General features: G+C 38.1%; 1 protein-coding gene across 2 annotated transcripts in view; it reads right to left on the minus strand.

Moving 5' to 3' along the window:
• LOC122873928 (A disintegrin and metalloproteinase with thrombospondin motifs 7) overlaps positions 1-14,051 on the minus strand; it is an 88,762-nt gene that overhangs the window by 48,327 nt on the left and 26,384 nt on the right. For both annotated transcript variants that reach the window (XR_006377540.1, XM_044191299.1), the window contains exons 7-9: positions 12,189-12,338; positions 9,178-9,321; positions 508-652 (exon numbers count right to left, since the gene is read on the minus strand). Coding sequence is in view for 1 of the 2 variants with exons in the window: in XM_044191299.1 (XP_044047234.1) it covers positions 508-652; positions 9,178-9,321; positions 12,189-12,338 (439 nt within the window). In the remaining variant the exon portion in view is untranslated. The remainder of the gene's footprint in view (positions 1-507; positions 653-9,177; positions 9,322-12,188; positions 12,339-14,051) is intronic.

Consider the following 14,051-nt stretch of genomic DNA (forward strand, 5'->3'; position numbering starts at 1 on the left):
TTATTACAGTGCGTTCAGAGCATTAAGCTTAAAGAGCAGCAGCGAGTGGTGCGGAGAAGTGAGTGCTGTGAGGACTTTTTCTGCCCTGAGTTACATACTTACATGCGTAAATTATTTCAAGTAGGTTTAGTGCATTAACAATATAGAGGTAGCATTTCTAGTTGGAACCAGCACAGAGAACTGAAGACATAATGGGATCAGTGAAAAATGGAGGACGTAATGGGGATACAAAGGAACATGTCATTATGACAGCTTTAAGAGTAGAAGGTTTAGTCAGGTCAAATCACAAGCAAAGAGAAGTTGTTTCAAGGATACGTGGGAGAAAAAGACAAGAACAAAACAAGACAGCACAATATATAAAAAAGGAAATGTAGACAAAAGTGAACACTGAGAATAGTAGAGGAAAGAAGAGAAGGAGAATACAGTAGACCCACATTATTTCCATACAACTATAAATGGCTTTGTATGGATTTATTTTGATGTATCTGTTGTTATAGAGAGTCTTACGTCCATGTCATCGCAGAGCAGGGACCCAGATCCATACTGCAGCCGACACTGATGGGCAGCGCTGTACAGAGCCCCAGGAAGCATCGAGTTCAGAGACAGCCTATCCTTCACCGGGGCATCATCAAGGCACCAGCCCCAGCCGCGACTGTGAGGGGTGGGAGGAGGGTGAGCACAGTTATAAAGGTCTCTTTGTTATACATAGTACCATTCAGCAACATTTTCAAAACAAAAATATGTTTCTACTCTCTTTCTGCAATTGACTGCAACCATGAAAGCTTTTACAAAGACTGCATTAGAGATGGGCAGGTCTTCCCCAGGAAATATCCTGTATCCCAAATGTAATACACTTGAAGTTTCCAGCAGAGGCAACAGGTGTGCTTGCAATAAATAGCAACAACAATCTTTATCAACAGACAATCTGAAAAATGCTGACCATGCTGCCTTACTGTTTGACTACAAAATGATCTCTGGGAACTGCAGTGGACTAACGCTTGATGACCTCTTAGTGTCAAAAATAACAAGAATCTTGTAAACTACCACTTAAACACCAAATTAGTCCAGTGATCCTCAGCTCTAAAACGGTATATTCACTTACAAAAAATGTGTAAAAATCAACTGAGATCTTTAGACAAAAATACAGAAAAAATGATGGAGCTTAAAGGTATATTGTGGAGTTTTAGACCACTAGCAGCACTATGGAGCAGTGTTTTTACGAGTGCGCCCCCTGAATGTAAACAGAACCTTTGTTTATAAGAAAACTCTAGGGCACCTTTAAGAAAAGAAAATGATGAGCCAAATTTATTTCATGTTACAAAAAATGTAATAATTAAACAATGAAATATCTCCTACACTGCCAGGCCAGCTGACAAGAAGCTAATACAGATATCCACACAAATACCTCTGGCTGTCTAAATGATGGGTCTATAACTACAGGTCGTAAATTTAAACTCAAACATGACAGGAATCATGTATTTTGGCATATTGCTCTGGCATAAATTAAACTGACTGGCTTCATGGGGATGCTCTACTTAAAAGGTCAACATTTAAAACTTTAGGAAGCCATAATTCATATACAATTATAAAGCACCGGCAGCCAACAGATACCTGGGTTTAAATACTATTCTATTTATGCCTTATACTCAGAGAGGCAGTTTGTTTTATGTTGTAAATACCTAAGTCTAAATCAGTCCTATAGCTCCTTTTATTTAAGACTCTCTGTATGTATTATCAAACACAGGCATACATTCTGTGTATGGCTTCTTTATTTATAAGAACAATTCTCAATATGTTCTCTCCTCCCACAACCTGACAATCAACTTGCAAAGAAACAAAGTGCCTAATTATGTGATCACCAGGGTGAATACTGTATTCTGAATACGTTTTTATCATAATTGACTCTTTCAGGAAAATTAATTATCACAGTGTTGTTTTGATAGACTTGTCGGCTGTGGAGTGGAATATAATGACATGGATAAGTGGGTTTTCACATTTCCTTTAATATAACAGCTTGTGATCCATATTGATGAAAATAATCTTCAGAAATAATGCTGATTGTATAGAGAAAGTTCAGCTTCTTATTCACTCTTTTATTTTACAATTATGATATTTGGCAGATTGACAGTTTATAGACATTGTTTAGCATTCACTACACATCTTACGTAAAAACAGATTCTCACACAAGTGGAGTGGAAATATGTACAAGGAATAAACTGTGCTGAAGTAACAAGCTTCATCAGTTAATTAGAGTGATTCTTACCATGCTATAGAAAATTCAGTATATATTGTTAGATACGTTAGAGTCGAAAAGAGATAGAGGGCCAGATTTACTAAGGTTTTTGCGCCAGATGTGATGCATTCTGCACCAAACACCTGCTATATTTATCAAGTGGATGCACCAGGCTGAAGTCGCAGTTTGTGTGTTATTTGTGTGTTTGCAAGATCCACCTCTCTCCTCGTTGCATATGCATTTAAGGGAGAATCTCACAAAAAATAGGAGGAGACATGTTAACAGAGGTTGATCATGTATGCCGCTGGATCTTCTGAGGTCACACTATCTGGCGTAAACACAGCGCAGTAATGCATAGTGCATTAAATATAGGCTTATATATAACTCAAACCTGGTTATTAGAAACAAAAATTAAGCAATTTGGCTACCATTAATACAATATCTGATTACTGTAATGCAAACTAATACTTTTTTTGTGGTTTGTGTTCATCAAACTTGAATTTGAACTTAACCATTAATGAACTGTAAAATCACTACAGACTGTGACTAAACTTTTCTTCAGTTAAGTGTGCGTGGCTGGAGTTACCTCAATATTAACATCCATATATACATCATCCCCACCTGCTGCGTCCGGCTGTTTCTCTTCTCTCAAAGTCAATATTTTGTAATCAAGATCCCTAGGTTATGATTTATTCTTTGAGCTTAGTGATCTTACAGAAATGAGCTGCTGTCTTGATTGCTGATGTTGGTGCTAGCGGGAAAGTCAGGGAATCACCACAGTTGTTAGGATTCATCCTCTGGGGACCAGGAGTGTGTACAAACGTTCATGGCAATCCATCCAACAGTTGTTGAGATATTTTAGTCTGGAACAGTGTTGAGCCATGCCGCTAGCGTGGCTAAAAAAACATTGTTTTTTTTACTGATCCTCAAGTCTGTAGAGTGCTACATGCATTAATCACAGACATGGACAAGATGAGATTTACACCTTCAAGACTAAAGCTTGTTGTTTTTATTGATTCTGCATGTTGTTATATCTGCACAAAACCAAAACATTGTGTGGCAAACTATAAGTAGTTACACTGTAACTTGTCAACATCTTTAGCAGAAGCAATCATGTTCAATCAAAAATACATTTAGTATCCGTCTAATTAAAACCTGCAGGTTAAATGAAGTCACCCGTGAAAAAGGGATCTGATTTAAATCAATTTCATTATCCTTTCCAAGACAAAACAGCACATGCATGTGTGGCAGAAAGTGGGCACTTGAGCCAGGATCCCCTTATGTGTTGAAGAAGTTAACATAACAAGTTTCATTTAGATTTATTAAACATAAATTATTTTGAATTACATACAAGAAAATGACCAATGTTTTGATTGGTTACTTTTTGGCTGAATTAGTTATTGTTAGCAAACACTGTGAGGTCATTTTTGTGCTCTATTAATTGGCTGTAGTGTTTAAAAATGGAATGACTTGTTCCATTGGACAGGACACTGAAACTGACCACAAATATACGTAGGTGTATTATTCTTCTGTGACTTGTGAAGGCACTTTAATTTAAATTTATTTTAAGAGATTCTTAGCTATCATCAGCAGGAACTTATCAAGTATTATCATTTAGTCCACATATACAGTTGTATGTACTGACTAACATCCAACATCTGAGTATTAATAATGTAATAATAATATGACATGATGGTAGTTATTCAGTGCAGTTTGTGCTAGCCTTGTAGCTACTAAAGCTGTCCAGCACAGTCCAGTGTGCAATCCTGTCAGCATTGCTGTCGATTCCTCCTTCATCTACAGACTGCCAGCTGATTCATGTCTTGGGCTCTATATCAACCATTAATGCTGAATCAAATTTGAACTGAAAATAGCTTTACTGACAGGAGGGTTGGACTGACACAGTCTAAAACTGGACATTAGCTTTGGGAAAAGTGTTAACATGATCATGATTTTGAATGACCTCCAGAGAATGGAATACAGCAAAGGGCATCACTAAATTCTTAGTTAAGTGTCTCATTATAGCTTCTATTACCATAACCAATTATACTCAATTCTGTCAGTCACAGTAATTGTGAAAACAGCACAAAATTAGGTGCTGCATACAGTATTAACACCATACTGTATTACCTTAAGATTACAGGAGAACTCAATGAAAAGAATGAGAAATGACAAAGTTATTCAATAATTTCCTGCTAAGCTGTGTGGACAATCAGTTGATACAGGTAAAGACAACAAGAAGGCAGATAATCGTGTCTTTATAACATACATTCCTTTGAAGCACTAATCTACTTGTATCAAATGCCTTACAATGTGAAATAATTATATTGAACAAAGTTCTTTGATGTACAGATTAATCGTCTGATTCTTTGGGGCTGTCACTAGAAAATTAGCCGGCACCCAAATCTCCATAATGAGAGCTCTGATGGGATCGTGATGAGCGTGTGGTCATTAAATAAATGTGAACTTCGTGATATGAATTTCAATTGCATTCATTACCTTATATGGCCAAGCTGATATAAAGCTGCATTGCCAAAGCTCAATGTAAATACACTTGCAAGGGAAGATGCCTATGTCCAAGTTTATTTGCTTTAGTCAATCCATAAGTGTTGTATTGATCTGTAATACCACAATAAAGAGTAATAAATCATGGACAAAATGTTGGCGATCAGACAGCACTACCATGTTAGCGTTTTCATCGAAAGGAAAAATGAGTCTGGATAAAGGAGACATTCCTGAAGCATACTGGGGACATACTACTTACTAACTAAGTGTGCAGATGTTCTTAGTCCTTTGGCCTTTGTTGAAAATGAACATAAAGAGAGCGCCTACACATTTAAGGTCTGGCCAAGTGATAGTGTTACTCTTGAATAACCCTGCTACATTACTCTACACTGTAATGACTGAACACCTACTATGAGAAGCTACAGTCAAGTCAATGGGCTATGCTGCTGCTATAACAAGATGTAAATAACTTGCACAGGATGTTTCCCCTCATTATGCATGTACAATGGCAATAAAAAGATTATATTGGATAGGAAAAAAACTGTGTGCAAACTGTACCTTCTCATATTTTTCATTGATCCATCAAACTGGAAACAAATGTCTTGCACATTTAACACAAAAACACCATATTGTGATTACTGCGATTCTGTGCATTTTAACTACTCCACCTGGAAGAAACCAAGGAGGCAGCGCTACAAGCTGTAGACATAATGTAACATATTATCATCTTATAAAGTTAATATGGCAAACATGCCTATTTATACATCCAGCAGACACGGAGCAACATTAGCACTGAATTGGAGTTGTGTTTCTGGATACCTGACGAATATAAGTCCAATATTTACTCCTCTTTAAGCCCTGTTTTGGTTACTAACTCCTGAGGGAAAAATCAGGCTCTTTAGCTGCTAAATGCTCCACTATGTTCACCAACTAGCCGTAAGCTGTGTCTGTCTGCTTTTTGGTGCTGGGCAGATAGCATACAGAGTATATATATCAGAGCTTTTTTTTTTTTTTACTAAGCTGCCTGCTGCATCTGAAAACAACGCTGATGAGAGCAGTGAGAGTGAACCAAAGCAATAAAGTTGCAGGCTGTAGAACCAAAACCATGAGCTGAAAGATGCTAAAACGCTCTGCATGAATGAGGGGATCTGCAGAGTCGGGTGATAATCACTACAAGCAAAAACCCTTTCACATTACACAAAGTCAGTTTATCCATTGTTAATATAAAAATATGATTAGAGCAGCTTTAAAGAGGAAGTACTGTATTAATAATACATGTTATGGAATGCTGAACAAAGTCTCGCCAATAAGAAAATTTGCTCAAATTTAGTCCAAGCCACTAAAGAGAGTGAATTCCATTACATTTTGTAAGTATACAGTTCAACATGCATTTTGTCAAATTCTGTCACACATCTATAGAAAAATATTTCATCCTCACAAGTTAACCGAAAGATTAAAAAGATGAATACGTCAGATTTAAATATACAGAGGCTGATTGTTTAGCACTTAACAAATTCATTAATTTGAGATGACCTCACACTGACTATTGAACAGCAGCAATTAAAATGTTCTCCATGAGTGCATGTGGACTGAAAGGCAGCTCAGAGGGCAAATTAGGTTCTACTGCAGCTTTCCTGGAAATGCTTATGCAAATTAATTGTTAACTGTTTCCTGAATCATTTCACCTCAACATTATATGTGAGATATATCCAGGCTATAACTGTGTGTTTCAACTTCTGTGGTTCCTTTAAATTAATTCAAAATTAGTTTTTGTTTTTTGCAACTTGGCTTCTATGGCCTTTCAGGAATTCTACTCTGAATATTAAAGGGTGGCTCTATGTAATAATATCTAATCCACTCAGCTCAGTGTGACCTTGTACATTCCACATAAAGTAACACCTACGGACCAAACCCCTGAAGCAACGCAGGCAGTAGAGGCCTGCGGGACAACTAAAGCCATATACAACGGAAGCCTTGTCCTGCAGTCAGGGAAAGAGATAAAACAGAGGGGAAAGGAGGTGGGGGGGGGGTGTCCTGGCATTTAGAGGAATTAGATGGAAAGATAAATATCAGTAGCTACGCCTCATGTGAAAAAAAAAAGATCAATTTAGTGTTTTAGAGTGGCTAGCTGGATGTGGAGGTCAAAAGACAGACAGATACTGAGAGAGAAAAAAGAAGACAAAAACAGGGACATGCAAGCTGGGAGGGGGATGCTGACAGAACATGGCAGACTGAAATACCAAAGCGAACAGCTAGAGTTAATTTGTTTGAGATCCAGAATAACTTATTCTACATAAGGATAAAAAAGCAAGCCCATTTTCAGTGACTTAGGCAAGATGACCATTGAAAGGAAAAGAGATGTCCATGTTTTGCCTTGGATGTTATTAAACCTAACAAATGCTATGCAACCTTTTAAACGATAGTTACGGTATGACGGTAATAAAACAGTTGCCGGTGGTATTACCATTTGTGTTTTTCACAGTAAAACTGTTATTGTTACGTCCCTAGTCGGCAGGTCTGTCAGTCAGTCCATCTGTAGCTCTGTCTGTCCAAAACTTTGGTCTAGTGTGACATATCTCAATCATTATTTAATGGATCACCATGAAATTTGGAACAGATATATGAGTTCCCCAGAGGATGAATTCTGATGACTTTGGTATCTCTTGCCTCTTATCTAGTGCCACCAGAAGGTCAAATTTCCCACTTGTCAAACATTTCTATTAAACCACTGCTGTACTTTGAGCACCATGCTAATATAGCATGCTAATATGCTAAACATGATAATCTTACATAATATAGTCAGGCCCGTTGAAAATGGAGCTTTTAAGTGCTGGGACAGCTCTCTCTGCCTCCCTTTTAATTATCATGGCTCAGACACGCACAAACAAACACACAAACCAGTGGCCTTTGTGTAGCAAACTCCCACGAGTGTAAATATCGCCCCACAGCTCTTTTTTTCAACAGTGGAGTCAAGAAGCTACAGTGCTGTCAAGCAGCTGAACACCCACTAAATGGATTCCAGATGCTTGGAGCCGAGAAACTGGGGCAACTATAGTGAACTATTTCAGGACATTCAACACATGTCCTGTGGAAGCCAGAATCACAGTGCAAGTCTTTGACGGTAACAGCTGACTGTCTAGTTGGCAGACACACACTGCACTATAGCTGGAGACAAGCATACAGATATACTGCATAAGCATGTATTTGTATCTAACTGTAGTGTCAGTAGGTGAGAAAGGTGGAATTTAGAAAGTCCTGTAAAATGAACAAACCTTCCAGTTTTCAAAATGAACAATTTCTTTAATGATTTGCTATTTGTTACCATGCTACTATTACACCAAAAAATAAGAGTTAAAACATATACAGCATAGCTGCTGCTCTATGAATTCTGGATGATCGCCAAATGCAGTATTTTGACTCCATGGCCAGTCGTTTGAAACATTGCATAAACAAAATAGATTGTAGAACATGTTTAACAAAGCTCAGTAAAGGTGAATGGCTCAGAAAATGAAGAATTACAACTTATTACTGACAAACATTTAGCAACCGTAGTAAGAAAATACTACAGAGGAGCAACATAGCTTAGCAGGTCAGGTCTGATTTGTGAGGAAAAAGAGAAAAAAGGTGGAGCTGCAGTACAGCATGTACAGGTAAAGTGGTCAAAAGAAGAGTTGTAGAAACATGTAATTAAACAGAGGACAACAAGTGTAGCCGTGGTGGCTCTAAACACTGTTGTTCACGGCAGCTCAGTGTTGTTTATAAGATCTGTATGTGTACACAACACCAGTAATCCTACAGCAGGAACTATGTTACATGTATTGGACAAGTAGTTGGACACAATAGTGTGTCTGCCCTCAGGTCAGAATATGGTAAAAATGTAACTGAGGAATTTACATTGCAGCCTCAAACTGTCTACAATATAATTAAACTAGGCTATGCAGACGCCGAAAAAGAATGATTGTTGTATAAACATCACTGCTTGTAGTTAAGAACAGCTTTGTGTTACCTTACATAAGAATTAATTTTATTTTATTTCATTTTATTAGTTTATTTGACTAGGACAATGCTCACTGATCAACAGAAACAAAGAACTGTAACTGGCTAATTTTCATCTATAGTCCACAACCAGATGTTAAAAAGTAATAGAAAATTTTAATTAAATTAAAAAACATAATAATATGCACAAAATAGTACAGTGCACATCCACCAATAAAATTATTGATTCCAATTAGTTCAACTTAGTGAGGTAGTGTTACACAGATTTTAAATTTTGGAAAAAGAGCACTGTATATACATGTACATTATATATACAGTGTATGGTTACCGTTTGCCTTCGAGACATCTACATGGATGCATTCAAAAAGTTGTGGGCACAGGCAACCTTGGACACTCATTTATATGTCAGACAGCAGTACTCATACAGCATGTGTGGCACTCACTCTAGGAAGCGGGTGATATACTGGCGACTGCAGCGTGACCACCTGGGCAGGGAGGTGCCGTACAGGAGCTGTGGAGACATGACGAAAGGTTGTTTCCCAATGGGTTCACAGTCATTACCGTTGCCATCATGCTGCATCCCAAAGCTGTGACATAAAAGCACATCCCACACAGAGGGAAATTAAAGTGAGTGGGCACATACTTCAAGGTAAAGCTGCAGTGTGCAACAACATATACAAATACATGGGGTTTCAACAGATAAATTCAGCCCTTATATGTGCTTTGAAAATTATTACTACATTAACAAAATAGGAGTTTGTACAGCAAGTCTGATTTTTTTTTAATTGCTTATGGGTGGACCATTAGCGACCATTAGATAAAAACAACAAGGATTGTTGGCATATTTTATCAGCTGTAGGCATAAATGTTAATTCAGAATATAACAAAACTACAAAATGAAATTTAGCTTTTGTCTGGTAATATTTATTATTTATTACTTGCCGTTGTAATGTTATGCTCTGCCAAAGGCTGTTTCCGAGAGTAAAAAAAAACATCACTTTGCTCTCTGAAGCTCTGTTAGCAGCTAGTTAGCTCTGTGACTGTATCTCTGTATCTCTTGTATCGTATTTTGCTTTTTGGACAATTGCTATCACCAGTTTCACGGCATCAATGAAGAAATGAGCCCCTTTACAGTGTTACCAGTGGCAAGCAGCAGCTTTAAGTTTCTCATTGTGGCAGAAGGAAAAACAAAATCACTTTCATTGTGTTTATCCTCTTTAGTAAATCAAAAGAGGAGACCTACGAGCAAAGCAGCGAAGATAAAACAAGAATCTAAGCTAAATGGGGTCTAATTATGAGAAAGATGAGCGGTAACAAAACTACATGTACATACTACCTGTACCACCTGTACTATTGCACTGTTGAAAGATGAAAACAACCTCAGTCTGTCAGTCTACTGTTTGAGCGTCAGTGAATTCATTTTTCTCCCTATAGGAAGAACAGCTTGGTATTCACAAGGGGCTCCTGTGAATATTCAATCCAGGACGTGTTCATGCATACTTAAAAACACCCTGAACATATATCCAGGACTAGCTGCCAACCATACATACATATGGCAAGATAAAATTTTAAAAAGGTACTTCCCGGCTCAGCTGGACCACAACAATCAAGATGAACAAATACAACAAAAGCTATCTTCCACACTGCTTGTTTTTATTGATTTAAGTTGAATTAGTCTGAAGAGAATTTGATTATAATTGCAAACTGCACAAATGGGAGTAAAGGTAAACAATGTGTGCAATTGTCTCAGCACATTTCCTCGATCGAAGGTTTGTCTGTCTGACTTCTGTATTACACTTTGTGTTATTCCTCACCATTACAATACAATCAGTTGTAGCTACGGGGCAGTCAATCAACATACAGAGGGCATAAAATTTAGAGTAACATCTTGTCTCTGTGCAGTATATGCATCTATTGTTAATCCTTTTAAAATCAGGGTGGTCTGTAAATCCAGGGAGCTACAATGCAAGACAAAGTAGGGAGTCTGCAATAACATTTTTGAAATTTCTCATTACATATCGAAGGCTCTCAATGGACAACCTACAAGCTTTGCCACAGCAAACAATGTGAGATTTTGTCTGTGTCTGACGGCCAAGACCAGATCTCATCCATGCTTATTATGAAGGTTAAGCATCTCCAAGGTCTTCAGCTTATCTTTTACCTCCATGCAGCCAGGGTTAGGGTTAGGGTCTGAAGGACTCAGGGATACTTCTCAGGTCAACTATCATGTCAGCGCATAACTTGAACACTCCTTTATACCAATACATTTTTCCCCACAATAATTGTACATGGAGGGCTGCAAACTTATTAGAGCAGCAAACACTAGTGTTTTCAACTAACTGGTTGCTATGGAATATAAATTATGGGTTTCATTGGTTTGCTTTAACTGGTATCTTACAAGGGCAAAGCACATGCTTTCAGTCAAATGGACCCAACAAAAATAATTAATAAAAAAATGTAATACTCTAATACGTTGTTTAAAATATAATTAGTTCAGGAGGTTTAAAACAGCTCCTGTGCTTAATCCATGTAATGAGATTACCTTGAGATGAGATGGCTTTTGCTTTTTGTGTTTTTTGTTCCTTTCCGATAAAGCTTATGTGTTGTATTGTTAGACAAGCCAGAGAACCAGTAAGGCAGGAGTAGGACCCAAATTCAGATGCACAAGCAGAATAGGTGCAGCTTAAACCATTAAATAAAGACAAAAGGATTACAGCGTGGAGAGGCAGGCAGTAGTCAAAAAAAACAAAACAGGAACACAGTCCAACAATGGCAAACCAGTCCAAGGGGAGCAAACAACAAACAGAGTCCAATCATGTAGGCAAGATCCAAACGAAACCGAGAAGTAATCCAAAACACAGTGGCGGGACCACAGGACACAAAGGCCGAGACGCTTGACATAGAGACAATGGCGATCTGACACAGAACAAAGGAAGAACACAGACTAAATACACTCAGGTGAGGGAGACAACAAAACACAGGTGAAACCAATAAAGGCAAGCAATCAAAGACAGGAAGCAAAATTACAAGACACACGAGGGAGGGAGAATATTTCAAAGAAACAACAGCAAACCGATAGAAAACATGAAACTGAGGAAAACAAAAACTAAGAGGCAGAGCAGGACATGGCATTATGTGTTTTTGTTTGTTTAAATGCCATTTATTTCCTTTAATTACCAAGTCTATTGTGAAGTAATTTGAGCAAAAAAAAAAAAAAAAAATCTTCAAGCACTAATTTCAAAAGGGTAATTAAGAAGCTGAAAGAGCTGTGATAAAATAGCAGTAATGAGCAACAGAGTGCCAGTTTAATTAGCTAGCTTTGCTACAGCTGATAAAATCTGCTAGCAACAGTCAATTAAGCCAGAAAAGTCAACCGTCACCAGAGAGGGCTGTTTCTTTATCAGAATATTATAATGTGTGTACGTGTGTGTTTGTGTGCGCAGTGAAACCTTACTTGTGTCCCAGCTCGTGAGCTACAGTGAAGGCCAATGGGAGGCCTGTGTCCTCACTAATACTGCAACTGCGATGTGACTGACACATCCCCGCCACATGGGACAGACCCAGAGTCTCACAAGGCATGTTGATGGCTGCACAGATGTCCTTCCTGTGAAAAGTGAAGGAGTGTTGGTCAGATATTCGTTGAAACAATTATAAGGTGATGGATAACAGATATAAACGATGGCAGTACTGTATGTGTTATACAAATATATCTTTCACATATATCAAAAAATATATAAATTCATATGTGTCTGTGTTATATATTTAACATATATTTTAATCAACTATCCTTTCATATATGCAAAACCCTATGCAAAAAATCTTGGGATGATTTTGGACTCAAAAAAATTAATTTGACAAAAAGATAAACTCTGTGCTGAGACGCAGTTTTTTCCAACTGCGAGCCTTAGCCAAAGTAAAACCCTTCCTATCATTCCAAGATTGTGAAAAATTAATCCATGCTTTCATTACCGCTCACCTTGACTTTTGTAACTCCTTGTACATGGGAGCCTGTCAGTCTTCACTCTCACGTCTGCAGTATGTGCAGAACGCTACTGCAAGGTTTTTAACTGGTTCCCATAAGCGTGAGCACATTTCCCCCCGTCCTTGCCTTCCTCCACTGGCTCCCTGTCAGTTTTAGAGTTCATTTTAAAACCTTACTGTTTGTCTACAAAGCACTTCATGGACTGGCTCCCCATTGCCTAGCTGACCTTTTAACCTCCTATACCCCAACTAGATCACTCAGGTCAGCTGACCAGAAGCTCAGGGGTGACCGTGCCTTCTCAGTTGTGGGCCCCAGTCTGTGGAACAAACTGCCCCACAACATCAGATCTGCCTCCTACTGAGTCATTCAAAGCACAGCTCAAGGCCCACCTCTTTTCTTCGGTTTTTAAATGTACCCAAATCAATTTGACTTGCCATACAGCGCATACACATACAGTATTTACATATATACACACATATATACATACATTATATGCACATATATAAATAAATGTGTCCAGTGGACACTGCATTTATATAGCGCTTTCAGTTTATGAATAAATAACTGCAAAACTAATGACATTCCCATCAACCTCAAGTGTACTTTGTGTTTAGTGCTAATGAACATGTTAACATTATACCTCCTAAATACCAACATCCTATTAATGTCATTGGGAGCATGTTAGCATACTGACATTAGCATTTAGCTCAAAGCACCACTGCGCCTAAATACAACCTCAAAGAACTGCTAGGATGTAGACGCTTAGGGCCCTATTGTGATCGCAAAAGCAGATACTTCTGTATCGTCATTGGCATCAGGGTGAACAGACTGTGGCTGGGGTGGGTATTGTCTTTTAGTATCCTTTGGGCTCTGCTTGTTTCTAGTCAGGATGCTTTCTATCGCTCCTCTGTAAAAGTTAACCAGAACTTGGCACAGGGATTAAGCCTTCTTAAGTTTTCTTAAGAAATAGAGCCATTTGTGAGCTTTCTTTACCAGGGTGCTAAAGATTTTTTTCTTAGCTCCATTGCTAATGTTGCTAGCAGTAGATTGCTACATTTCAAAGACTCAAACAGTGTTTTTGTAACAAACCTGGTATCTGCATCTGCATGGTGATATTTCGCCAAGCCAATATCTTTTTTTGTCTGGTCTCAATATGAGGCCAGTTTTTCATCGTACAGTTCTGGAAATTCAGAAACACTAGTAATTCGTTTTTCATCAAGCAGTGGTCTACAGCGATTGGCTGTGCCCTTGAACTTTTTTTTACATCACTATGCACATTCCCCCTCCTGCACAGGACACAACGATTTCTTTTAAAACTGCTGCCTTCATTTAATC

Source organism: Siniperca chuatsi, linkage group LG1 (assembly GCF_020085105.1).
Source record: "Siniperca chuatsi isolate FFG_IHB_CAS linkage group LG1, ASM2008510v1, whole genome shotgun sequence".
Classification (NCBI taxonomy): Eukaryota; Metazoa; Chordata; class Actinopteri; order Centrarchiformes; family Sinipercidae; genus Siniperca; species Siniperca chuatsi.